The sequence below is a fragment of the Gopherus evgoodei genome, chromosome 13 (genome assembly GCF_007399415.2).
Source record: "Gopherus evgoodei ecotype Sinaloan lineage chromosome 13, rGopEvg1_v1.p, whole genome shotgun sequence".
NCBI classification, from domain to species: domain Eukaryota; kingdom Metazoa; phylum Chordata; order Testudines; family Testudinidae; genus Gopherus; species Gopherus evgoodei.
Window position 1 is genome coordinate 27,454,137 of NC_044334.1, and position 27,717 is coordinate 27,481,853.

The following is a 27,717-nucleotide window of genomic DNA, read 5'->3' on the forward strand; positions in this document are numbered from 1 at the left end:
ACCTTTCAGTTGCATAGGACCCTGGACCCCCAATTTCCTCCCGCCCTCCAAAAGCAACCTGCATTTTAGTGCCTGCCCTCTGGGCTACTCCCTTGGGGGCCCGAGGCAAAGGCTCAGAGCAGATTGCTAAGAGGTACTCACCAATCCTCCACTAATGGACCGTGCTAGCTCCACCCAGGACTGCTCTAATATAGCCCTGAGGGCAGGTCCTTCTCCCCTGCAGCCAAGGCTCACCAACCGAACAAACAGCAGTGACAGAGGTCTAGGAACAGGGGTAGGTTTAATACAATCTCAGTTCTTTTTTCAAACTTGGGGCTCCAAGACAACCCAGCAGCACAGACAGCTGGGCCACCTATAAAAACCCCAGTTCTAACAGCAGCACATACCACCTCCCACCAAATTACCTCATTCCCAAGCACAGCTGCTTCCCCTTGTGCTGCAGTCAGCATCCCGCCCTTCCTCCTTCAGCTGCAGGACAAGGGAAGTGCTGGCATGGTGCAGTCTGTGCCCAGAGCCCAGCCACACTGCCCCCCAGACTCTGTTCACAGCCAGGTTGAGCGGCAGGTGGGAGAGGCATCACCCTCACCCTACATACACATTCCAGCAGCTAGGCAGGCCCTGGGCTCGAGTGACCAGCATCAAGGGCAAGGTCTACAGGCTTTGGCTGGTGAGGGCAGGGGGGAGACTTTGCAAGTGTCATGGATTAGAGTTCCACCCCTTGAAGGCAGCTGGTCCAGCCAGCAGAGGGAAATCCAGCTCAAGCTCATCAAACAATCATACCCCTCACAGAGCAAAGTCCACCCTCAGCTTAATCCCCAGCCCACTTTAGACAGCTAGGCTGGCCCAGCCTGGGGAGTGAAGGGGGGTGGGTGATGAAGGCACTAGCCTGAGAACCAGTCCTGGCTCTACTAGACTTCCTTCCTGTGTGACCTCAGACCAGTCATTTAATCAGTTTCCCTATCTGTAAACCAGGGACACTCCCCCTGGTCAGGCCACAATTCAAGAGGTATGTAACCCCTAGCAACATGCAGGCCACAGAGCTGCTTGGATGGAACCTCCCCCTACATTGTGAACAGCCAGCACTCACCATCCTCACCTCACCCTGGGTTAGCACCAAGCTACAACTGCTTTCTGATGACTTACCCTTTGATCCCTGGGACATGCCATCCATCCTCCTAGAAGCCAGCAACAGGATCTTGCCAGCACCAGGAAGATGGATGGAGTCACAAGTGGGTGGTTTTGGCCTGCAGTGACATTGAGAGTCCCACTGTTTACACCCATCGCTGCTCTCCCGCAAAGCCCTGCCTTTAACTGGGGGCCCTTCTGCAGTTGTATTAAATCCTGGAGAGGCAATGGTGTTCTAGGGCAACATTTAACTGCACGGGTGTAAGGATGTCCTTAAGGAAACTGCTGCTCCTGAACCATCCCACATGGGCCCGCCCCATACTGGAGGGTCACTGGTGCAGGTCAGATATTAATGCACTAGAGAATGTCTTTGCCACGGGAGAAGGCCACTGTGGGGAGGACGGAGATTGGTAGAAAGGGGTAGTTGGAGAAAAACAGCAGCAGTTCTATTAAAAAGCCGCTAGGTCTGCCTCTCTGGGACATTTGCTGCAGCATGGCAGCGGTTCTACTTCTATATCCCAGCCCAAGGTAGGGCAGCTTAGTGGCTTGGATTACAGAAGAGGCTGCCAGTGATCAGTCTTCTCTTGAACTCATTCCAGAGGAGCTCCCTCTCGCGTTTGGCTCTCTTCATGAAGCCCCTGTTTTCCAGGGCCCTTCTGGACAGGTACGGCAGCACTTCGTTCACAGGGCCGTAGGGAACGTATTTGTAGACGGGATAACCTGCTTGCCCTGAGGACAGAAATCAAGGTAACTTACAGGATACAGTGGGCATGAATCTGTGCTAGTGCAAATCAACCCCACTCCATCGACTGCTGAGACACCAGTTCACACCAGCTCAGGATCTGGCCTCTCAGAGCAAGACTTTGGAACTGCTCCTAGTGCAGCTAGACCAGAGGTGGGCAAACTACAGTCTGCTGGTCCCATCTGGCCCACAGGACTGGCCTGCCTGGCCCCTGAGTTCCTGCCTGGGGAGGCTAGCCTGGCCCCGGCCCCCTACCCCTTCTTCCCCCCCACCCCAGCCGCACGGGCCGTGCTCTGGGTGGGGTGTTTGCGTGCTCCTGCCGAGCAGAGCGGCAGTGTGTCTAGCTCCAGCCAGGTGGTGCAGCTGCCAGACATGCTGCTCTGAGAGGCATGGTAAGTGGGCCAGGGGGTAGGATAAGTGGCACGGGGTCCCTGGGGCCAGTCAGGGGACAGGGTGCGCGGGGCAGGGCGGTTGGATGGGGTGGAGGTTCTGTGTGGGGGGCGGTAAGGGGACTGGGAGGTTGGATAGGCATAGGGTCCTGGGGGGCCTGTCTGGGGCAGGGGTGTGGATAGTACTGGGGAAGTCAGGGGACTAGGAGCAAGGGGTTGGATAGGGGCAGGGGGTCCCAGGAGGGGGCAGTTAGGGGACAAGGAGCAGGGCGCAGGAAGTGGGAGGGGTCAGATGGGGGCAGGGACCAGGCTGTTTGGGGAGGCACAGCCTTCCCTACAGTTTTCCAACCCCAATGTGGCTATTGGGACCAAAAAAAAAAAAAAAAAAAAACACCTTTGCCCACCCCTGAGCTAGACCACCTCCATGGCCTCTGGATGTTATGCACTGCAGAGAGGACTCTTGTTTCAATGTCCCAAGCAAAGGAATTTGCACCTTGGCCTCGAGGGAGCCCAACAGGAAAGAGCCACCCTACATGATCTGCTAACACCATTTCTTCTCATTCCTTTGTTACACCCCACCACGTTCACTACAGTCTGACTGCAGCATGTTGAACCCTTTCATGCTTCATGCAGAGACTGCAAGACTGGATGCAGGGAGGAGGGACAATTCTGGAAGTGCTCTGAAGGTACCAAAGGGACTCGAGAGAAAGGTTCAGACTCCAGTCTGAACCTAAGTGACTCTCCCCTGAAGCAGAGCAGAGGAAGACGAGCCATAGAGAACATGTCTCAATCATTCAGTAGTCCTGAGAGGCAGATAATACCCAAGTTCTGACATATACTTGGTCTTTTCCAGCCAGCGCCAGCAGGCCAGTGACTTGGCTGAAGGAGACTGGAGGGGCCAAGCCCCCCTCAGCTTGCCAAGGAAACTGCTGTGACTCCAGTGGGATGAAGAGCAACAGCCCAGCACTGCCACTGCATTAGTGACAGGCACGTGAACTGTTACCGAGTGCCTTGGCACTCCTCATCCGTGCCAGCCCAGGCAGTGCAAAGAGCACTGTCCTATGCACGGCTAACGCAAGGGTGGAGCAGCGCTGGGCAGCTCTGCAGTGCCACAGGCAAACCACACCACACCCAACTCCACTCACACGACATTCCCATGCAGATTTAGTTCCACAGTAGCCACAGCATCATGCACGTTTCCTCCTCTTCCCTGTAGAGATAGAGGAATGCTGGCAAGCGCTAACATGCATGTGTCAGCACAGCATGCGGGGAGACTGCTGCAGGAGGATGGGATTTGATGCCATGGCTACTTACACAGGCCAAGGGTGGAAGAAACCACTTGACTCAGTTCTTCCAATTGTCCCACAAGCTTTAGTGATTCAGAGCAGCCAGCGGTTCCACTATGAAGGTGCATCAGAGCTCCTGAAGCCAGGCCAGTGTGAACACAGGTATTGCCAGACTAGGTCAGCATTATGGCCCAGCACTATGGCCCACTAGGCCAGTATCCTGCTTCAGGGCAAGGTGCGAGACACCTCACAATAAGTAGTGATGGGATAGGCACCTGCCCCAGGGGAATCCGTGAGCTCTAGCCTGGAAGCAGAGGAGTTGATGTCTTTTCTTGAGCTTTTGAAATTTAATTCAACTCCTCTGGCTTTTTGTTACCCACAGAAGTGTCCAACAGCCTTTGAATGTGGCTAAGTTCTCTGCCTTAATACGCTGTGGCAGTGAGTTCCACAGTCTCGTTACAGCTAGAATGAAATGTTTTTTCCCCCCTAGTCTTTGAGTTCGTCACCTTCCAATGTCGTTGTCTTAGCACCAGAGCAAGGAACATCCAGAGGACAAGCACACAATCTCCCTTCTCTAGATCAGTCATTTTATACACTTCTATAGTGTCCTTTATGTATGCATCTCCTTTCATAGGAGACCAGTGCCCGTCTCTTCCATCTCTTCATCCAAAGCTTTTCCTGCCTCTGGTCATTGTCACATGGCTCTGTGCCCTTCTAATGGTGCAATATCCTTTGAGATCGATGAAAGAAATAGAACGCAGGAGCAGATGCGCCAACCATGGATTTGTATAATGACTTATGACTATATTCTCCATCCTGTTTCTTATGCACCTAAACATCTTGTTGGAGTTGACCACAGCTGTGCATTGAGCAGATCTTCAGTGAGCTGGGCACACACACTGGCCTGTCCTGAGTTCACAGTTTGTTACAACATGGCAAAGTGCACAAGCTATTGTGTCCGTTCCTGCATTGCTCAGCACTGAGCTGCTCTCTTGTCTGGCCTAGCCAGGCCCCTCAGAAGTGCTGCTGCACCCATGCTTGACTTGACTAACCTAAGTTAGGGCCTCTGCAAATTGCATCACTTCGCTGCTTCGCCCCTTTCCCAGATCATTAAACCACATGCCTCTGGCACCTGCTCTTCACTTCTGGCCATGATAAAAGCAACTTAATTCCTCCTGTTTTTTCCTCTCAGCCAATTTCTGATCCATGATAACACCTAGCCTCCTACCTCATGACTCATCCCTTTAGTAATCATGCATGAGAGATCTTGTTCAAGGCCTTTTGAAAAAGACAGTCAGCTAGCTCTACTCACTGACAGCAAACAGCACAGCAAACCCCACCCCTTCCCTCCTCGGGCACAGACACTTACCCAGAGGGAAGGTGATCTGGTCACACATGCCCAACAGCTGCCCGAAATACACTTTGTTCTCAGAGGGATGAATGCCAAGCTCTGCCATTCTGCAATGGAAGCACCACACAGTCACACCAGGAGATGCCCAGCAGGAAGGGGGGAGGGCGAGGGATAGCTGAGTGGTTTGAGCCTGCTAAACCCAGGGTTGAGAGTTCAATCCTTGAGGGGTCCATTTTTGCCCCAGAGCCCTAAATCTGTCAAGGATGGTACCTGGTCTTGCTGTGAAGGGAGGGGACTGGACTCTACGACCTTTCAAGGTCCCTTCTAGTTCTAGGACATAGGTATATCTCCATACAACAACAGGAAATGCTACACTAGGAGGACAGAGTGAACTGGAGGAACAGTGAAGCAGCCTCTGGTCAGGGAATCCTGCTCCTTTTCCAGAGGTCTATTGCCCACAGGCCTGGATTAACAACTTCCCATAGGGTAAAAAAAGCAGCAGACTGCAAGAAAAGCATGGCAGAGTTGGGTAACTACTGCCCATCCCCTAAAGGTAATAATAAAAGGTAATAATTGGAGATATACCAATCTCCTAGAACTGGAAGGGACCTTGAAAGGTCATTGAGTCCAGCCCCCTGCCTTCACTAGCAGGACCAATGCTGCCTGGAACAGTTTACAGCTCCAGCACATCTTCATCCGGCTACTGTGCAACATCTGCGGTCACTAGCCTTCATACTCCCACTGATACAAAAATCCAGGAGTCTGGCATTCAGCACTGGTCTGAGCTAACAGATTTACATCCGCAGGCCAGAAAGGTCACTGCAGAGCAAGCAAGGAAAGTCCCTTCTTGAAAGCTGTTTCTGCCAGGGTCTGACATATTTGCCAGACATTCCAGGACCCAATTCGATGTCTCCTAACTGCACAAGGAGGTACATGAATTCAATTCCATTCCATGCACAGGCTCTCTTCCTTCCAGCCCCTTTAGAATCATAGAATATCAGGGTTGGAAGAGACCTCAGGAGGTCATCTAGTCCAACCCCCTGCTCAAAGCAGGACCAATCCCCAACTAAATCATCCCAGCCAGGGCTGTCTCAAGCCTGGCCTTAAAAACCTCTAAGGATGAAGATTCCACCACCTCCCTAGGGAACCCATTCCAGTGCTTCACCACCCTCCTAGTGAAAAAGTTTTTCCTAATATCCAACCTAAACCTCTCCCACTGCATCTTGAGACCATTACTCCTTGTTCTGTCATCTGCTACCACTGAGAACGGTCTAGGACCTATCCTCTTTGGAACCCCCTTTCAGGTAGTTGAAAGCAGCAATCAAATCCCCCCTCATTCTTCTCTTCTGCAGACTAAACAATCCCAGTTCCCTCAGCCTCTCCTCATAAGTCAGGTGCTCCAGCCCCCTAATCATTTTTGTTGCCCTCTGCTGGACTTTCCAATTTTTCCACATCGTTTTTGTAGCGTGGGGCCCAAAACCGGATACAGTACTCCAGATGAGGCCTTACCAATGCTGAATAGAGGGAAATGATCACATCCCTCGATCTGCTGGCAATGCACCTACTTATACAGCTCAAAATGCCATTAGCCTTCTTGGCAACAAGGTCACACAGTCAACTCATACCCAACTTCTCGTTCACTGTAACCCCTAGGTCCTTTTCTGCAGAACTGCTGCCTAGCCACTCACATTTCCTTAGCTCTGGCCAGCCTGTTCCTAGTGCTGTCAGATGCTGTGCAAATGTCACCCACACATTTCTGCCGCCACTGCTCAATGCCTTCTTGCAACAGCGGCCCCTGCTATCCTCATCCTAGGCTCCCACGTAGCTGCTCTGCTGCAGCCCCACCTCCCACCCTATTCAAGGCCTGGCACCCACAGCTCCTGCCATGCTGCCACCAACCTGCGAATGGTGAACTTCACCGTGTCCTCGTTGTGCGATGCCACCATCACTTTGACTTTCTGGCTGTACTTTATCTCCTCGAGAACGTAGTCCAGGCACCTGCAACAAATCACATATGGGCACAGGGAAGTGCCCAGGGCACCACCTCCTTACGCCAGCGTCCCAGCTCTGGCACCCCTACCTCTGGTACATCTCGTTGGTCTCTTCGTATGTAGGGTTGAGGGGATCCTCGTAGCCGATTTGAGCAGCTCGGGCATGCTCCTGCTCCATGTACGCGCCTCTGACCAGCTTGGCCCCGAAGTGCCAGCCCTCACGGCGAGAGAGCTCCACGTCCATCGTGACATTGTCATACGCCTCCTGCAGCGGAAAGATGGAGCAGTGCCATCCGCAGCCAGGAGCAGTCGCTCACTGCACTGACACATGCTGTTCAGGATGGGGGAAGAGGAGCAAGGCTCCAAGCCTGCTCCTGGAATTCTGCCCTGAAACTGAGCTGCTGTTGAAGCACCCTCTCCTCCTGCAGCGTGACCCATCTCCACCCCACTGCCTGCCACCACTGCTTGGAATGCTGCCATCACCACTGCATCTGGAGCCCTTCCGGCATGCAGGCTGCACCCTGCACACCGCTGGGCCCCAGCTCCCCTGCCCACAGCTCATGCTGGCCAGACCTTCACCTTCAAGTAGCACTGGAAGGTGTTAAATATGACAGCCTTCTCCATGTTGAACTTGCGCTGCATCTCCAGGGTGAGCCGGCTGATGGCTGGCTGGAAGTAGGTCTGCTCAGCGTCCACCATCAGCCTCACTCCCAGCTCCAGGGCTCTCTGCAAGGGGAAGGACACTCCTCAGGTCAAGCCACAAGCAGTGAAAAGGTTCTGCTCAGGTGAAGTCTGCAGGGCCAACTCTGAGCCCACCGCTGTGTGTAGTACTGCACAGGTCCTGCAGATGGCAGCACGCTCACCTGCAGGCCAGTGCCTCCAGGGAACACCTGCTAGAAGAGCCCTGTGACCCTAGCCCAGCAGCAAACAGCCACAGAGAGCGGCCCAAAAACTCTTCTGGCACCGAGGCCATGCTGCGGTATGAGTGAGCAGGTCCATCTCACTTGCCGCGGGGCCAGGGACAGGGCCCACTCTACCCGTCCCCAGCTCGAAAAACTTCCCACCAAGACCCCCATGATGGTACTGCCTGGGCAGCTCCTAACCGTGGCCAGGACATCCATCCTCTGCAGCATTCGCTTCATCTGCAGGTCCTCCTCTTCGGTGAAGTGCGAGAGCAGAGGCTCCAACTGGCCAGTCTGAAAGGAGAAGCACTGGACAGCCTCAGTACTATCCCACCCTCGTGGCCACAGCCTGGACATTACAAACCATAAGCCTTCCCTCCCTCACCCAGGGTGCAGAGCAGGACATGGCACAAGGCATCAGGACAAGTGCTAATCCCAAGAGCCCATGCAGCTAACCACTCCCTCTCCAGGCACATGGGACAAGCATTGTGTGCTGAACTGTCTGCATCAAAGTGCAGCGGGAGGGGGCCCAGCTGGGAGCAGGTTCCTAGGAGTACCAGCATGCTCCAGACTAACGGGCAGCCACCCAGCCCCATTCACCAACCCTGTGCACCTGCCACCTTTGACTGGGAGCCAGAGCTGCTGCTCCCCAGATATTACAGAAAGAGTGTAGAGGGTGAGGGGCCTGGGGTCATGGCAGCTGCTAACTTGCAAGGGCTGGGGAAGCAGGAAGGAGCCCCAAAAGAAGCTGTTGGAGAGAGGAGAACTCTTGCACCCCTAGCCCCGAATCTGCCCTGGTTCCTTGCCAGGGGAACAACTCCACTGGCAGGCCTGGCTGAGAAGCCTGACTGTCCAACCCATTTCTCTGCTCAGGCCAGCCCAGCAGCACTGGGCTGTGCAGAGATGAGGCTGAGGCGGATGCTCAGGCTTGTCTCCCCACCCCACTTCCTCATCTGGGAAGAGCAGATTAGAGCACAGTTTGGCTGCTGACACCCACAAGCCCCAGCTCCCTTGCTCTAGCGGGAATGTGACTGCAGCGCTGCTACAGCTCTGAGCTGCTGGAGCTGGACCCCAAGAGGCAGCAATCATAGAACCTCAGGAGGTCATCTAGTCCAACCCCCTGCTCAAAGCAGGACCAATCCCCAACTAAATCATCCCAGCTAGGGCTTTGTCAAGCCTGGCCTTAAAAATCTAAGGAAAGAGATTCCACCACCTCCCTAGGTAACCCATTCCAGTGCTTCACCACCCTCCTAGTGAAAAAGTTTTTCCTAATATCCAACCTAAACCTCTCCCACTGCATCTTGAGACCATTACTCCTTGTTCTGTCATCTGCTACCACTGAGAACGGTCTAGGACCTATCCTCTTTGGAACCCCCTTTCAGGTAGTTGAAAGCAGCTATCAAATCCCACCTCATTCTTCTCCTCTGCAGACTAAACAATCCCAGTTCCCTCAGCCTCTCCTCATAAGTCATATGCTCCAGCCCCCTAATCATTTTTGTTGCCTGCTGCTGGACTCTTTCCAATCTTTCCACATCCTTATAGTGTGGGGTGCAAAACTGGACAGTACTCCAGATGAGGACTCAACAATGCTGAATAGAGGGGAATGATCACGTCCCTCGATCTGCTGGTAATGCCCCTACTTATACAGCCCAAAATGCTGTTAGCCTTTCTTGGCAACAAGGGCACACTGTCAACTCATATCCAGTTTGTCTACTGTAACCCCTAGGTCCTTTTCTGTAGAATGCTGCCTAGCCATTCGGTCCCCAGTCTGTAGCAGTGGATGAGATCCTTCCATCCTAAGTGCAGGACTCTGCACTTGTTCTTGTTGAACCTCAGATTTCTTTTGGCCCAATTGTCTAATTTGTCTAGGTGCCTCTGTATCCTACCCCTACCCTCCAGTGTATCTACCACTCCTCTCAGTTTAGTTTTATCTGAAAACTTGCTGAGGTGCAATCCGTGCCATCCTCCAGATTATTAATAAAGATATTGAACAAAACTGGCCCCAGGACTGACCCTTAGGGTCCTCTCTGAGGCCCCAGAGTCCTCTCTCCATCCAGGGCAGATGGATTCTAGCCACCCCTCCCCCCAGCCCATGCAGGGCCCTGCTTAGTCTGGGAGTGCACCTGCACACACCACCGTGTACATCTGACCAACCATCTCCTCCATCCAGTTCAAGTTCTGTCCTCAGAGCCCAGCCTAGCATCAACCAAGGCCATTTCATCCTGTTACTGCCCACTGGAGACAAGAGCCCTGCCACCGGATTTACTTCTACCCATGTGGCAGCTAGCAACGTTCTACCATCACCCACACTGGCACTGAGTATTGACAGGTGCCTCACCTAGTCACCCCTCCCTACCACTACCAGCTCCCGATTGCCACCTGAGCATTGCTTCAATGCAGAAGACATCTACGTCCATGTCTGCTCCTGTAGGGTTCTCTTCACTTCTGCCCGGGCCCAAAATGCAAGTCTTGGCTTAGCCACAAACACCTCAGTAGCACTCCTCCGAGTGCCCGTAACAAGCAAGCAGAGTGCCTCCCAGATGGCTCCTGACTGTGGGTGCCCCACCTCTATGTCCTAGGTCTTTGGCCCTTTCATTTATAGACAACCTTAATTCAGTACTTCACCATGAAACAGGGTTGTGGTCATCTCCTCTCACCTCCAATGGCTCCGCTGTAGCCTATAGGTGAAGGTACTTGCTAGGTGAGGCATAGGTATAAGTTAAGGCAGTAATGCAATGAGCTTACAAACCTCAACAACTGTAAGACAGTAGCTTAGCTAAATTAATCAAGGCCCAAGGCCTAAAAAGCCTTAACAGGAGTAGCTAACCGAGAGTAACCCTAGATCATAAGATAGCACAAGGCAGAGTGCTGTAGGGACTAAACTGCTGTAACCATGACATGCTAGTTGATACCATCTTGGGATATTTTTAGTCAGGGACATCAGCAGATGTCTGACCCCAAGAATGTCATGGGAATTATCTGACATCTACGATAAAGGTTGAGCTAAAAGACTATGAGAGAAGGGCACCCAATTAGTAAGGGGGAGGAACTGTAAAGGAAAAGGAGCTGAAGCTCCTCCTAAATATGCACTAGGCCTAGTGGTGTCGGTGTAACACAAGTTGTATCCCAGCTTGTGTGGCTTGAGAGGTGTGGCTCCTGAGGGCGGTGAGGGGGAAGATGAGGAAGATAACTAACACCAGAGGTGGTTTTTCAAAGGATGGCAAGAGAGTCTATGGATGCTCAGCTCCATCTGTATTACCTCTAGCTGCCTCACAGGGTTAGAGTGTTTGTGGCTCTGAACTGTATTAAAACTAGAAACAGTGCGATGGCTGAAGTGCGAGTGTTGCAATCCTGCCTCCTGTGTCACCAGACCTGATCCTGGGTCAAGAACCTACCAAATTCTAGCGTGGTAACAGGGGAAAACAAGTTGACCTAATCAATAGATCAGGCAACAATTCCCTCTTGGATTATTTTCTGCATGGCTCAGTTCTATCAAGTTCAGTGTGTCCCACCTCGTGGCTCCTTTTCCACATTCAGCCAGCACACCTCAAACTTGCAATGACATTAACAAGAGGTCTGACTTTTCCTACCTGCCAAGACCCGAGCTCAGGCCCTCTGAGCATTTCCCCAGCTAGTGCTAGTGTCACAGACCACCAAGGGGAGGTCAGGAATGTAGGTCCTTGCAGCCCAGTGCATGGAGGGATACAACAAGGACAAACTCTTGGCCCTCCCAACTCCTTTGTGATGATGGAGAAAGAGGGTAACCCGGGGCTGACAGGTGAAGACCCCAAGGGGAGAGAATTTATGGTGCATCGCATAAGTAGAAGCAATGGGATGCAATCAAGTTATCAGACAAGTATCAGGATGAAGTGCCTGACAGGAAGCGCCTCCCATGTGACTGGCTGATCCCAGATACTTGGGAGTTTTAGAAAAGACGGTTACTCACCTTTGTAACTGTTGTTCTTCGAGATGTGTTGCTCATATCCATTCCAATTAGGTGTGCGCGCGCCGCGTGCACGTTCATCAGAGACTTTTTACCCTAGCAACACTCGGTGGGCCGGCAGGTCACCCCCTGGAGTGGCGCTGGTATGGTGCCTGATATATACCCCTGCTGGCCCGCCCGCTCCTCAGTTCCTTCTTGCTGGCTTCTCCGACAGTGGGGAAGGAGGACGGGTGTGGAATGGATATGAGCAACACATCTCGAAAAACAACAGTTACAAAGGTGAGTAACCCGTCTTTTCTTCTTCGAGTGCTTGCTCATATCCATTCCAATTAGGTGATTCCCAAGCCTTACCTAGGCGATGGGGTCGGAGCGAGACGTTGCGGAATGTAAAACCGCTGCACCGAAGGCGGCATCGTCTCTAGCCTGCTGGACCAGTACATAGTGTGATGCAAAGGTGTGTACGGAAGACCAGGTGGCCGCACGGCAGATTTCCTGTATGGGGACATGGGCCAAAAATGTGGCAGATGAAGCTTGAGCCCGGGTAGAATGGGCGGTAAGAGGACCCGTCGGAACATGGGCCAAGTTGTAATATGCCCGAATGCAGGATGTCACCTAGGATGCAATATGCTGGGAGGAGATTGCCATGCCCTTCATGCGTTCCGCCACTGCCACAAACAATTGAGGTGAACGGCGGAAGGGTTTGGTCCTCTCAATGTAGAAGGCGAGAGCCCTTCGGACATCTAAAGAATGGAGCTGTTGCTCCCACCTCAAGGAATGCGGCTTTGGGCAAAAGACTGGCAGGAAGATGTCCTGGTTAACATGAAAGGCGGAGACGACCTTAGGGAGGAACGCCGGGTGTGGTCACAGCTGTACCTTGTCCTGATGGAATATAGTATATGGAGGGTCCACAGTCAGTGCCCGAAGCTCCAAGACTCGTCTAGCCGAGGTGATAGCGGCTAGGAAGGCCACTTTCCAGGACAGGTACAGCAGCGAGCATGTGGCTAAAGGTTCGAAGGGGGGGCACCATGAGCCTGGTTAAGACAAGGTTTAGGTCCCAGGTAGGGGTAGGCCGTTTGACCTGAGGGTATAGTCGCTCCAAGCCCTTGATGAATCTTAACACCATACGGTGGGAAAAAACTGACTTGCCAGCCTCGCCTGGATGGAAGGTGGATATAGCTGCGAGATGTACTCGTAGAGAGGAGATCGCCAATCCCTGCTGCTTGAGAGACCATACGTAGTCCAGAATAGTGGGGACTAATACGGAATGTGGAGAATGGCCGTGCTGGTTGCACCAGTGGCAGAAGCGCTTCCATTTCGTGAGGTAGGTTGAACGCGTGGAAGGCTTCCTGCTGCCCAGCAACACTTGCTGTACTGCTGCGGAACAGCGCAACTCCGACTGGCTTAACCAGCCAGGAGCCATGCAGTCAGATGGAGGGACTGTAGGTCTGGATGGTGCATCCTGCCTAAATCTTGCGTGATCAGATCCGGCCAAAGAGGCAGGGGAATTGGGTCCGCCAGGGACAGGTCGAGCAGCATGGTGTACCAGGGCTGCCGCGGCCAAGCTGGAGCAATCAGGATGAGGCGGGCTCTGTCTCTCCGGAGCTTGATCAGGACTCTGTGGACGAGAGGAAAGGGTGGAAAGGCGTAACAAAGACGTCCCGTCCATGGGATCAGGAATGCGTCTGACAGGGAGCCTGGGGAGTGACCCTGTAGAGAGCAGAACACCTGGCATTTCCTGTTCAATCTGGAGGCAAACAGGTCTATGCAGGGAAATCCTCACCTCTGGAAAAATCGAATAAAGGACGTCCGGACGTATGGACCATTCGTGGGACAGAAAGGATCTGCTCAGGTGATCCGCGAGGGTGTTCCGTACTCCCGGGAGAAAAGAGGCCACTAGATGTATAGAGTGGGCTATACAGAAGTCCCACAGGCGTATTGCTTCCTGACACAGCGGGGAGGACCGAGTCCCGCCCTGCTTGTTGATGTAATACATGGCCGTTGCGTTGTCTGTGAACACCGCAACACAATGGCCGTGTAAATGGTGTTGAAACGCTTGGCATGCCAATCGGACTGCCAGCAGCTCGCGCACATTGATGTGGAGCGTCAGTTCCCTTGGCGACCAGAGACTCTGTGTGCGCAGGGTCCCCAGGTGGGCACCCCCGCCCAGCGAGGACACATCCGTTGTCAGGGACACGGAGTGCTGGGGGAGGGGGGTGAAACGGTCGGCCCGCACGCACTTGGGAGGACGTCGTCCACCAGCCAAGGGAGCCTAGAACATTCGGTGGAATCGTTATGATTGTGTCTATGGCGTCCCTGCCTGGCCGATAGACCGATGCGAGCCAGGTCTGCAGCGGGCGCATTCGCAGTCTTGCATGCCTCGTGACGAAGGTGCATGCCGCCATGTGCCCCAGGAGAGTGAGGCAAGTTCGAGCAGAAGTGGTCCGAAAGGCTTGTAGACTTTTGACCAGGGAAACTATGGCTTGGAACAGGTGCAGGGGTAAACTGGCTGTCGCAAGGTTGGAGTCCAGCATTGCCCTGATGAACTCTATCCTCTGTGTAGACACCAGAGTGGACTTGTCTGGGTTGATGGTCAAGCCTAGACTCACAAACAGCTCCCTGATGATGGCGACGTGGCCGATCACCTGCGCCTCCGAAGTGCCTCGGATAAGCCAGTCGTCGAGGTAAGGGAAGACGTGAATACGACGACGGCGCAGGGAAGCAGCGACGACTGCCATACATTTGGTGAATACCCGAGGGGCCGAGGAGAGACCAAAGGGGAGGACAGTAAATTGGTAGTGATCCCGATTTACCACAAAGCGCAGATACCTCCTGTGCAGAGGAAAAATTGCAATGTGGAAGTATGCGTCCTTCATGTCGAGAGCGGCGTACCAATCTCCGGGATCCAGGGAAGGAATGATGGTTCCTAAGGATACCATGCGGAACTTGAACTTTTTGATGAATTTGTTCAGTCCTTGCAGGTCCAGGATGGGCCGAAGGCCCCCTTTTGACTTGGGGATTAAGAAATACCGGGAATAAAACCCCTTGCCCCTTAACTCCTCCGGCACCTCCTCTATAGCTCCGGTGAATAGGAGCTTGCGAACCTCCTGGATGATAAGTTGCTCGTGAGAGGGGTCCCTGAAGAGGGACAAGGAGGGAGGATGGGAGGGGGGTGGAGAAATAAACTGAAGAAGGTATCCAAACTCCACCGTGCGTAGGACCCAACAGTCCGAGGTCAGTTGGGACCAAGCCGGCAGGAAGGGGTGGAGGCGGTTGAGAAAATGAAGAGGATCCAGGGAGGGGATTGGTATACTGCTCTCGGGCGCACTCTCAAAAGTTTGCTTTGGGTCCCTGCGGTGGTTTGGTGGACCCAGAATTGTTACCCCCTTGAGGACCCAACTGACATCTGCGGTTCAGGCAGCCTCCTCTCTGGGTAAAATCCTGTCTGGGTTGAGGCAGGGGGTAAGGGCGCTGAGGTTGTGGGCAGAATGGCCGTCTCTGAGTCTGGGGTGTGTGCATTCCCAGTGAACGCATGGTAACCTGGTTATCCTTCAGACTCTGTAGTCTGGGATCTGTTTTCTCTGAGAAAAGACCCTGCCCGTCGAATGGCAGGTCTTGGATTATATACTGCAACTCAGGCGGTAGTCAGGAAACCTATAGCCATGATATGCGATGCATGGCTACACCAGATGCCAGCATTCTGGCTGTCGAATCTGCGGCATCTAAGGACGCTTGCAGTGTGGTCCTGGAGATCCCACTTCCAGGAGAGCTGAAAATTCCTGGCATGAGTCCTGGGGAACTAATTCAGTGAACTTGCCGACGGCCTCCCAGGTGTTGTAGCTGTATTGGCTCGAGAGGGCCTGCTGGTTCGCCACATGGAGCTGAAGGCCTCTCGCAGAGTAAATCTTGCGGCCCAGCAAGTCCATGCGCCTGGCTTCTCTGGATTTTGGTGCAGGAGCTTGCTGGCCATGACGCTCCCGTTCGTTGACTGATTGTACCACCAAAGAGCAGGAGGCGGGGTGTACTTAGAGGTACTCATACCCTAGAACTACAATAAAAAACTACATACACGATACTACACAGGAGTGAAACGCTAGGGAGGTGGAGAACAGCTAGCTGTGCTCCACAGTTCCAACGACCAACACGGGCAAGCACTCGAAGAAGAAAAGACGGTTACTCACCTTTGTAACTGTCGTTCTTCGAGATGTGTTGCTCATATCCATTCCAAACCTGCCCTCCTTCCCCACTGTTGGAGTAGCTGGCAAGAAGGAACTGAGGAGCGGGCGGGCCAGCAGGGGTATATATCAGGCGCCATGCCAGCGCCACTCCAGGGGGGGACCTGCCGGCCCACCGAGTGTTGCTAGGGTAAAAGGTCTCCGATGAACGCGCACGCGGCGCGCGCACACCTAACTGGAATGGATATGAGCAAGCACTTGAAGAAGAACTGACTGGCTCAAGCATCGGAAGGCCTGATGCATGGTGCCCCCTTCCCAGTCCAGCACAGCACCATGGAGCTCTCCAGCGGCAGCGTCCCATGCCATTACCTGGGTGGAGCTCTACTGCTCAGGAGGGTTCCCTTGGGGCCTCTCCCTGGGCCAAAATAGTGCCACTCACCCACCTTCATGTTTGGTATGAGAAGTAGTTTGGAGAGCTTCGTTCGGCTGTCAATCAGGCTGTTCCAGTCCAGCAAGTCCACAGTGCTGCAGCGACAAAGACTCGTGTTAGCGCCGGCTCCAAGCGAGCTGCAAACTGGCCCCAACCTCAGCAGGCTTCCCCAAGGGGTGCACCGGCAGCTCCCACACTAGTCAGGATGGATTAGTGACCCAGAGCCCACTGCTGCCCGTCGTGACCCAGCTTGGGGGGATTTCAGCAGAGCTCCCTGGGCGTAGGTCCTTGGTTACCAGGAGCCTGGCAGAGCAGCAGGATCCACATGGCAACCCTTCCACCCAAGTCACTCCGAGAAGCAACACGCCCCTCAAAATGCCCACAACAAACATGGCCACCACCGCTTCTTATCCCTTCCCAGTGCAGCTCCCCGGCCTCCAAGAAAGGCAGCCTCTCCCAGGACCCCTGCCCCAAGCCATTGCTCTAGGATTTGGGAAGCTCCCCTCTCTGCCTCCTACCCCAGTCCCTCTAGCAAAGCACACACTGGCTGAAATGGAAGCCTTTGGGACCCCTCCATGTGCTCCTTTCTGTGGCACCCCCATCTCTCCCCATTCTGCAGCACATTCTGGGAAGGCCAGAGGGTCAGGCTGGCTGCAGCCCAGGAGGGAGCTCACCCAGACACGCCAAGGTCCTCGCCGGTGAACCAGTGCTGGCTCTCTGCTTTGGTCGCAATCCCAAGGTTCGCCAGGGTCTCCTGCAATGAGAAAGGAGCGTGTTACCCTGCTGCCGCCTGCTGTCCCCAAACGCTGCAGTGAGCAGCAGTCCTGCTGCCTTTGCGCTGCAGGCCCGGACTCTACCCTGAGTCATGACTCTGCTCCAAGACGATGGCTGGGGTGGGATTGTGCCAGTTCCCACACACTACATAGCCCCCGTGGGTCAAAGTCACTGAGCAGCCACTCAGCACTTCCCAGAGGGTTCTCCCCTGGTGCTAAGCAGCTCTCGGGAGAGAGGGCTAGTGCAGGAGCTATGCATGCACGTGCACCAGCAACTGGGACAGACCTCACTGGTACCAGCACAAGAGGGGCTCCTACCATTGCTCTGCCTGGAAGGGGCAACAATGGATCTCAGGAGTCTTATGGTGCACTGGGACCTATGAAGGGGGATGGAGATTCCAGCATAATCCCAGCCCAGGGGAAGGACTGGGGGAAATGCACAGAAATGAGCTCACTTGGCTAGGGAGGAACAGGGCATGCATTTTACTGGCTGCTGCATCACGCTCTTTTGGTCACTAGGCATGGAACCAGAACAATGTTCCTCCCAGACTCTCACTTTAAGGCCAGAAGGAACCATCCTGAACACCTAGTCTGAAGTCCTGCACGTCGCAGGCCACAGAACCTCCCCCACCCTCTCCTGTAATAGGCCCCTCACCGCTGGTTGAGTGACTGAAGTGCTCACATCATGGTCTAAAGACTTCAAGTTACAAAAAAAAAAAAAATCAAAAAAAAATCCAGCATTTACACAAGTTCAAGCCGGCAAGTGACCTGTGCCCCATGCTGCAGGGGAAGGCAAAAAACCCCCAGGGTCTCTGCCAATCTGACCTCCAGGAAAATTCCTTCAACCCCAGAAATGGCATCTAGCTAGACCCTGAGCATGGGGGCAACACCCACCAGCCAGAATTCTCTGCACGAACTCAGAGTTCTCCCCAGTGCTTTGATCCAAGGCTCCGAAGTGTATCACAAGCCCCCGACAAAGGTGGGGGCACAATCCACCAGGAGGGTGATGCACCCAGAACATGAGCAGCACAGATGCCCATGGGGCAGAGTTGGGGAGGACAGCTCCTTTGGGAGTGCTGCCCCTAGCTCACCTGCAGCTTTTTCACCTCCAGCCTGGTCTCCATCACAGCCAGCCCGGCCTTGCCCTGCTCTGCAGCCATCTGGTGAAAGAACTTCCTCCACTTCATCAGCACCTCCGAGAACTGCATCTGGTGGAGGGAGGAGGAGAAGCAGACCGCAGGGTGAGCTCCCTGCTCCTCTCCCCAGCCAGGGTGGCTCAGAGCTCCCCCACCCTGTGATTGTATCCTAGGGGTGCTGGGCACTTTGCCACACCAAGTAAGCAGGACTGGCCCTGCTGGGTGCTCAACCAGATAGTGCTGGTACCTCTCACTACCCTCCTAGTAAAGATCAAGGCCCCTAAAACTGACACTAGGCAGGAGATAACCTAGCATTTAGCCAGATCTTCATCCTCAAAGCAAGAGGCAAGCTCAAGCCCTTCTACATCGGGTGAGGCCTGGGCCAGACATCAGGGGAGCTCTGACTCTCCAGGGATGGACTGAGGCCCAAGCTGCTGCCCTGAGCAGGATACTGGTCTCTCCAGGGAGTCAACTGAGCATCACTGACAGACAGTCTGTAAGCATGTGCCTGGCATGCACCCGATAGGAGGGACCATCCTGCCTGGCACTCAGCTTGCTGCATGGAGCCCAGGCAGTGGGGTGCTGCCTGCGATGAGCACAAGGAGGCAGATCTGGTCCCAAAAATCCCTCATCTGGTGTTAGGGGCCTCCATCCTCTCACACACCACAGCCATCTCTTCTGCAGCTCCTGCCACCTGGAACAGTCTCCAAGTAACTCCCAGAGCCTGTCTCAGCCTGAGCACCTCTCCCTCTGCTATAACGCAGGGGCCCTGGCACCAAGAGTCACTCACCAGGAACTGAGGCCTCCCTAAAGCCGTCAGCTTAATGGCCGAAAAGCTGTCCTCGGAGCTGCCACCTAAACGAAGGTAGAGAGAGCTGAGATGGCTGCAGCATCCAAACTCCAGGGCAGGTAAAGGAAAGCAGCCTAGGGCAATCCAGAAAGCCCATGTGGAGCTGGCATATCTGCCCTCTGCCCATGCTGGGTACTCTCCAGAGACCGCAGCAGCACCTGGCCTCTGCATTGCAGCAGAAGGGCACCCGGAGAGCCATGGCCCACGGATGGCAATGCAGCCTGTTGGGGGAGGAGCACAGGGCCAGGTGCTCCCAGAGGGACAGTCAGGCACAGCCGACACAGGGGCACTTTGGGGGTGGCATATGCAGAGCGCCTACCCGAGGCCTCGATACAGCGCAGGAACGCCTCCATATGCTGGTCACACTTGGTTTCATCTGCGTAGAAGTAGGTGCGGGCACTGATGACCCTGTCCCGGCGGTCCCCAAACCCCCGATGCGCAAGGTACTGCTTCTCTCTCTGGGTGGCACCTGAGGACACATAGAGGGAGCGTGCTGCAGACACGGCAGAGGGGAGGAGATGGCCAAGAGCCCACACGTCCCTGGAACAAGTCCCCTTACTCTTACCAAGCCCTGCCCAAGCCTCTGTGGGGATTTCTCCCACCCTAGGAGAAAGTCCCAGGGCTAGATTTTCATTGGGTTGAGGTCCTTCTAGAAGATCTGCTCTACCTCCAGGACTCATGGGGTGGGATTCCCTGGCCCGTGCTATGCACAAGAGCAGGTTAGATGTTCCAGCCTTAACACCTATGTGAGAACCCAGAAGCTGCCCAATCTTAGGGATCTCTGCTTCGTAGCAATGTGACCCCCCGAGGTCCCCCCAGAGCAGTTTAAACACAGTCTGTGTCTGGGTTTTCACAGTTTATGAGCAGATCAAGGTACTTTCCACACATAGGCCTGGGACTCGAGTGGCCATTCTGCACAATAAGGGCGTGAGGGCCAGAGCTTTGGAGCATGCTGGGGAGGGGATGGTCTGGGCTAGAGTCTCAATGGATCTGTGTCCAACTAGGATGTGTTAGGAGCAGTTGTGTCACTCACCCCCTGTCTCCTTCTCAGATGCAGAGGTACAGGAGCTAGAGGAAGGAAACAGATGGTGAGACAGGCATCAGGGCAGCTCAGGAGCCCCCCTGGGACTACAGTGCACCGCCCCTCCCAACCAGCTTGCTTGGCTTCACAGGGGTCAGCTCCCCATAGCCAAAGGGCCAGGTCCCCACGAGCCCCTCATCCTTCCTGTTCTTCACTCCGGCAATGGCCATTCACAGACGTGCTTCTCTTGGCCTCTGGGCCCAGAGCACTTAGCTGGTGGGGAAGGGGATATTTTCCAAAGCCTCCTTCGGGCCTATGCCAATCAGAGTCAGTCATGTGCAACTACCTCCTCCCACCATATGAAAATCAGTGGGACCTTCAGTGCCTTGGAAAATGTTAGCTGAGATTCCTACCCTACCCCATGGGGCAGCCAGCTCAGGGGTGGAGAAACTGCCATAGGTGAGGAGAGCAAATTCCCCTCACGAAACTGCAGGGGAACCAGAACGTCCACACTCTAGTTCAGCTGGACGCTGGGGCAAATGCCCCAACTTTTGTGACAAGTGTCACACTGATAGAAGCCCTCATCTCCCTTCCACAGGGTCTTTATACCAAACAGCACCAGCCTGAACCACCCTGGGCTGCTTATCCCAAAGCTTTACACTGTGCCAGCTCACACCCTCTACGGAGAGCTGAGCCTCAGCCCCTTCATTGCATCCATCTCCCCACCTTCTCCAGGCCTGTGTCAGAGCAAATTATTGTTGTTTTCCCAGGCACTGACTTTGGGCTCGTTCTTCCTCCTGCCTCCGCTTTTCTTCTGGATTATTTTCAATGCCAATTGCTCAGACAAACAAGTTTGTCTACATTTACAGGAGATAATGCTGCCTGCTTCTTATGTACAACGTCACCTGAAAGTGAGAACAGGCATTCGCATGGCACTTTTGTAGCCGGCGTTGCAAGGTATTTGTGTGCCACATATGCTAAACATTCATATACCCCTTCATGCTTCAGCCACCATTCCAGAAGATATGCTTCCATGCTGATGATGCTTGTTAAAAAAGTAATGCATTAATTAAATCTGTGCCTGAACTCCTTGGGGGAGAATTTTATTTCTCCTGTTCTGCTTTACCTGCATTCTGCCACATGTCATGTTATAGCAGTCTCCGTGGATCATGACCCATCACGTTTGATTTAAGAACACAGACGGTACCAATGTGAGTTTGAGGATAGCTATAGCACTTGACCCAAGGCTTAAGAATCTGAAGTGCCCTCCAAAATCTGAGAGGGACGAGGTGTGGAGTATACTTTCAGAAGTCTTAAAAGAGCAACACTCCAACATGGAAACTACAGAACCCCAACCACCAAAAAAACCCCTTCTGCTGGTGGCATCTGACTCAGGTTATGAAAATGAACATGTGTCAGTCCACTCTGCTTTCAATCATTGTTGAGCAGAACCCATCATCAGCATGGACGCACATCCTCTGAAATGGTGGTGGAAGCATAAAAGGATATGAATCTTTAGCACATCTGCCATGCAAGTATCTTGCGACACCAGCTACAATGCCATGTGAACACCTGTTCTCACTTTCAAGTGACATGATAAACATGGGGCAGCATTATCTCCCATGAACGTAAACAAACTTGTTTGTCTAAGCCATTGAACAAGAAGTAGGACTGAGTGGACTTGTAAGTTCTGAAGTTTTATATTGTTTTATTTTTGAATGCAGTTATTTTCTGTACATAATTCTACATTTGTAAGTTCAACTTTCATGACAAAGATTGCACTACCATACTTGCATTAGGTGAATTGAAATATATTACTTTTGTTTTTATAATGCAAATCTTTGTAACAAACATAAAACAAGCAGTGTACACTTTGTATTCTCTTATAACTGAAACCAATATATTTGAAAACATAGAAAACATTCAAAAATATTTAAATAAAAATGGTATTCTATTATTAACAGTGCAATTTATCATAATTCATTTTTTTAATCTCTTGACAGCCCTAATTTTAATGTAGTTTTTTGTATTTAGTTTACGAGGTTTTTCTAAAAAAGTGCAAGTCCCGTCATATGCAGCAAATGTTCTTTCACAAGTCGTCAGCAAGGCTGGAAGGCACCCTTTGGTGAGATTTTGATAGGGACTGCCCTCATGCAAAACTCCCTCTGGTCAATTTGAGTCTCTCCTCTTAGCCAGAGGCAGCGCAGATCAGCACGTAAAGAAGTGGCTAGGTCTAGCATGAAGCTGAGGGAAGGACCGGTGGGGCCCTGGGGTCAGCCATGGGTTCTGGTTGGTTTAGAAGCGGAATGAAATTCCATATGAACAAGCTATAAAGCTGCCCAATTGCAGCGAACGCAGCAGCATGGGGCCCCCTTGCTGAACTCAGCGTTCTGCATTCTCTCTGCTATGGCCAATGGCACTGCTGAGTGCAAGAGCAGTATAGGCAATACCCCACCTGCCTCTGCATTACGCACCCATGGACCAGTTCAAGGGGGGGGGGCATTAATCTGATTGTGGCAGTGAGTAGAGGAAGCACTGGCAATTCAAACAAGCCAGGAGAGCTGCAAATACCAGCCCCACCCCCCCAAGGGAAAGCTGAAAGAGAAGAGTCAAGAGGCAGCATTAGCAGACAGAGGTACTGCCTGGAAAGAGCAGCCACAGGGCTGGGAGCAAGGGACATGTAATACAGCAAGGCAGAATTCTCCTATGAGTACGGCTGGGGAAGGGACATGCCAGGGGTGGCAGCTGTGAAGATGATTTCTTAATTTCACTAGAAACAAGGACTTTTCAACATGCAAACACTAGGCTGGTAGGGCCAGCCTACACAGGTTGTGTACCAATTCAGAGACAGATACAGTTAAAGCCATGCAACCCCTCAGTACTGGTGCAGTGATCTCCATACAAGATGCTCAGTGCCGTAAATTTAGCAGAATAAGCACCTTTTATGCAGGCTTCGCTGTGCCCACACTAAGGGGCTGCACCGGCTTAACTGTATGTGCTTTCAAATTTGTACAGGCAAGTCTTACCTTACGTGGGGGTTCCGTTCCACGGTTGTTATCGCGTAAAGCAAAAACCATGTATATGCAAAATTATATTCCCAAACCCTTTAAATCTCACCTGCAGATCCGGTGGCTGGGCCGGAGGGGCATGTAAAGAGCACCACCGGGCTACCCGCCGCATCAGGAAGCCCGGCGGAGCCCTGTAAAGCCCGCCCGCAGCTTTGGCAGCCGGGCTGGAGAGCCCAGAGAAGCCCTTTAAATGCCCCCCCCACCCCCCCCGGCCCAGCTGCCGGAGCTGTGGACAGGGTTTAAAAGGCTTCACTGGACTTCCTGCTGCAGTGGGGAGCCCGGAGGAGCCCTTTAAGTCCCGCCTGCAGCTTTGGCAGCTGGAGCTGGCATTTAAAGGGCCCGGAGCTCCACGGTGGCCTTGGGCCCTTTAGTTCATCACAGGGGCTACCAGCCACCTCTGCAGCTGGGAGCCCCCTGGGTGATTTAAAGGCCCTGGGACTCCCAGCCACAGCTGGTGCCCCAGGACCTTTAAATCTTGAGGCCACGCCCCCAGACTGTACACGTAAAGTTGAAATCGTGCATGTTAAATGTGCGTAAGTTGCGACAGACCTGTACACTGTGTAGCCCAGCCCTTGGGATCTCCAAGCGCAACTGTGCAGCTAGAGGCTGAGTAGCAGGAAGTGAAACAGGCCCAGCCTGGTGTCCCAGTGCCAGACTCAGTGAAACGCAAACCGGACCAGCAGCAAGAAGTCCATTGTTGGTTTGTTAACATAGGAGAGCGCTCACGTGTGTCGACATGCCCACCTGGTCAACATTCCTTTAACATTATAATACAGTGTGGCTTTTTGGTTCCTGGCCCAGGTGTGTGAAGTATTAGTCAGAATGGTGCATTGATAGAATGGGTTTTGCCTTTTCATAAAGCCAAAAAGAAGAAAATCCTTTTCCCAGCTGAACAAACAGACAAGCTCCCAGGAACAGCCTGCTTTTTGGAATGTTAATCCTGGCCAGCAAAGCCATCACAGTAGATAACCCAGACTTGCTTAAATATTTGCCCACAACATCTTATAGGATGGAGCAACAAGGGAATAAACCTTGTCAGGAAACTAAAAACATCCCGTTTAATAGAGTGCAAAGCAGCCTACTGCGACACCAACACACCCTGCACCAGAACAGCCAGCTCCATGCACACTCAAGACAAGACTAGCACGGAGGTCCAGCAGGGTTTGGAGGAATTACACACCTAATACCAGCACCCCTCATCTCCCAGGGCTCAGCTGCAGTGGTTCAATTCCTTCCCCACTTGTGAATTCCTACAGCCCAGGTCTGAAGGAGGCAGAGCTAACATGTATTTGGATCTCCCTGGGCACAGTACCCCACAGCCTGGGACCAACCTGGAAGTGCCTCCGATCCAGGGCCAAGAGCATCATGCTGGCTTTGGAGTCTGTGCCATGATGAGAGCAGTGGTCTCTGGAGTCAGAGAGAACCAGGTGTTCTGGAGGCCTGGCTGCAGCCCAGCAGGGGCTTTAGAGATTAGGACCTGAACCCGGAGTGGGCAGGGGTGGCATTCTGGTGCCACGTGCCTTGGGGCTGCCATGAACCATGCAGGCTACAGTTAAAGTGGCCTGGACTGATGTTCCTAGTTACAATCATCCAGTCTCGGAGTGACACTCAGGGTTACTAGGTTTCCATCAAGAGGAGCAGTTGGAGCTTCCTAGCTAGCTGGATAACAGGCAACCATCGGTATCGCTGTGTGGCTCTCTGGGGGAGGGGAGGGGGAAGGAGATGAGTCTATTAGTATGTTGAGGCCATGCCTGTGGGAGGTGCACCTCCTGTGTAACAGGCACCCCAGAAGTAACTGGATCCCCAGACTCGCTGGACACTTCCTGCTGTCTCTGGGCTTGACTAACCATTGCCCGGCACCTTGCGCAGTGGGTGTGAGCTGCTACCAACCAGGCCCACTGCACTAAGCACACAAGATAATAGTGAACCGGGCTCTTGTTTCTTACATAGCCCCAAGAACAGTCAGGACTCAAAGGGCTGACCCAGCTCCCCTGGGCGCCACAGACCCTAGATAAACAGCCCAGGTTACAAACCACTGTCCACACGCAGTCTTTGATTTGGCTCGTGGGTTAATTCTGACCAGTCTGCTTTGGTGAAAGCCTCATGGTGAGGCAGAAACTGAAGTTACTCATCTGGGGAGAAAGCATGTCATTGGTGCTTCAACACAGACTCACTCCTGTGCCGTAGTGTTCTGGGCAGAACTCTGCACAGGGGTGATGGCCCAAGTGGATGTCACAAACATGGGAACGGCTGGAGCCTCAACTTCCCGTTTTCCAAAACAGAGGATGCAAAAACGGGCACAGTGAACTGAGAAAAAATGTAGCATGGAATTTATGAGAAGTATTTCCACGACATTTGCCTCGCGCTAGGACTGAGCACCCCGGCAGCAAGGGCACCCAGTTGCATGCTAAGTGAATGGAGATTGCCAGCCGACAACTGCGAAACACAGATCAATTTCCTTAGCTGTGGGGCTCCTGTGCAGAGCAGGGTTCTCTCTATCATCACACTCTTCACTGCACAGCCAACTTAGGCACACGTAAGAGAGCACAACCATTACCAGCTTAGCATAAGCCATGTGCTAAGTGCACTTGGTACGTCCAGCTGGTGACTGTCAAAAGTCATGGCTTTACCAAATCAAAACTAAAATTTCATCAGAACGCTTGAGGTGTCCTTGGCAGCGAGAACCATCTCATGTTCAGCTTTCTGCCCCAGCCAGCTCTGCTGTGTGCCTGGGCTGGCGTAGTCTCAAGGACTGGTAAAATACTCCCGTTCTCTCACCCACAGATCCTTGTTCTCAAGCAGCTGAACTTCTCCTCCCAGCTTACAAAAAGACATTCTTACAATGTCAAGGCTGGACACATTTTACCCAAAAATTAAGTTCCAAAAAGTTCTGAATGCCTGAAAACTGGAGCTTAGAGTGGTACTCAATGACTTACACGAGTACCCTCTAGTCGACACTAGAAACCCTACATTGGCACAGCTACACTGATGCCGCAATGCATCTGGTGAAGACGCCCTATGTCGATGGGCGAGAGCTCTCCCACTGTAAGGTCTGAGGCCTTTTCTTCAGCCATATTAGGAGAGCAGCAGCCATGAGCCAAGAAGCAAAGTCACCGCCTCACATTTCATCTAAATTACTTTAAAACAATGTAATATCAGGCTTTTAAGAAGGCAATCCTGTACTAACAGTACCCTCCACCAAACAGATCTTAGGATGCCTAAAGAAAACTTGCTTGATAGTATTCTGTCTAGCAAGGAATCACTTCAACAGCTGTGGTTGTGAAGTCTCTATTTCATTATTTTGTCTTGTCTATGGTCCCTGCTTCTCTTTTTGTCTGGTTCTTTGTTGCATAACTAATTTTGCAAGATTTAAATCAACTAAGGTGGTGGGGTATGACTAGGCAAAGAATTGTTTTGCAATATGTTAGGATTGGACAAAACTGCCTAACATTTTAGTAAAATGACCGGCTAAGGCGGGGTGGCCAACCTGCGGCTCCGGAGCCACATGTGGTTCTTCAGACGTTAATATGCGGCTCCTTGTATAGGCACCTGTGCCGGGGGGGTGCTCACTGCTCAACCCCTGGCTTTGCCCCCACTCCACCCCCTCCCCCCAGCCTGCCATGCCCTAGCTCCTCCCCCCTCCAGAGCCTCTTGCACACCACAAAACAGCTGATCAGGAGGTGCAGGGAGGGAGGGGGAGGTGCTGATCGGCAGGGCTGCCAGTGGGCAGGAGCCACTGGGAGAGAGTGTGTGCGCGCGTGGGTGGTGGGGGGGCTGCTGACATATTACTATGGCTCTTTGGCAATGGACATTGGTAAATTCTGGCTCCTCCTCAGGCTCAGGTTGGCCACCCCTGGGTTAAGGCATAGCTAAGCAGGACTCCAGTTTCACTATATAAACTGGGTTCCAAGAAGGAGACTGTTGGGGCAAAAAAAGGAAAAGGAAAAACCTGGAAGAAGAACTTGCCTCCAAGAGACAGCCCAGAGCAGAGCTGCTAGAATCCGATGCACGACCCTGACATGCAGTGTAACCCCTTTGGGGTTTGGAGAGCATGGCCCCTTTAAATCTTTTTCCTGGAGGAGGGGAGGGGGAAAGTGAGAAAAAAAGGAGGGAAACTCCAGGGGATGGGGATGGAGCTCCAGGGGAGAGAGGAGGCTGCCTGCAGGCCCTGGCAAAGGAAGCAGTAGAGAACCTGCCTGGAGCCTGGGAAGGGCAGGGCAGCCAATTGGGGACAGCCCAGGAGCCAGGAGGAGCACTGGGGCAGGGAGGAATTGCCCAAGGATAGGCTGGAGCTGGACCCAGGATCACAGCTGCCCAGGGCTGCAAGTACTGGGGCTTGTGACTCTGCATTGGGAACGAGGGAGGTTGTAGCTAGTTAAGTGGGGAGGTGGTCGCTCTGTCTGGCTTTGCAGAGAGCGACAGAAGAGGGCACCGGAGGGGTTTGTTGGCGGAAAGTTCACTGACACCGAAGACGACCAGGAGCACCCAAGACTCACCACTGGACTGGAACTTTGCTCAGGCCTCCTGAACTCTGTGTG

General features: G+C 53.1%; 1 protein-coding gene across 3 annotated transcripts in view; it reads right to left on the bottom strand.

Moving 5' to 3' along the window:
• Positions 1–261: 261 nt before the first annotated feature.
• Positions 262–27,717, bottom strand: part of LOC115660754 (proline dehydrogenase 1, mitochondrial-like) — a 36,679-nt gene continuing 9,223 nt past the window's right edge. For 2 of the 3 annotated variants that reach the window (XM_030582406.1, XM_030582408.1), the window contains exons 3-14: positions 20,124–20,158; positions 19,410–19,559; positions 19,031–19,095; positions 18,196–18,312; positions 17,006–17,085; positions 16,345–16,426; positions 7,988–8,080; positions 7,464–7,610; positions 6,974–7,149; positions 6,793–6,891; positions 4,912–5,000; positions 262–1,854 (exon numbers count right to left, since the gene is read on the bottom strand). In XM_030582406.1, the coding sequence (XP_030438266.1) occupies positions 1,664–1,854; positions 4,912–5,000; positions 6,793–6,891; positions 6,974–7,149; positions 7,464–7,610; positions 7,988–8,080; positions 16,345–16,426; positions 17,006–17,085; positions 18,196–18,312; positions 19,031–19,095; positions 19,410–19,559; positions 20,124–20,158 (1,324 nt within the window). In that variant the 3' untranslated portion in view covers positions 262–1,663. Of the gene's footprint in view, positions 1,855–2,789; positions 2,795–3,403; positions 3,467–4,911; positions 5,001–6,792; positions 6,892–6,973; positions 7,150–7,463; positions 7,611–7,987; positions 8,081–16,344; positions 16,427–17,005; positions 17,086–18,195; positions 18,313–19,030; positions 19,096–19,409; positions 19,560–20,123; positions 20,159–27,717 lie in introns of all 3 variants that reach the window. The other variant, XM_030582407.1, reaches the window with a different exon arrangement.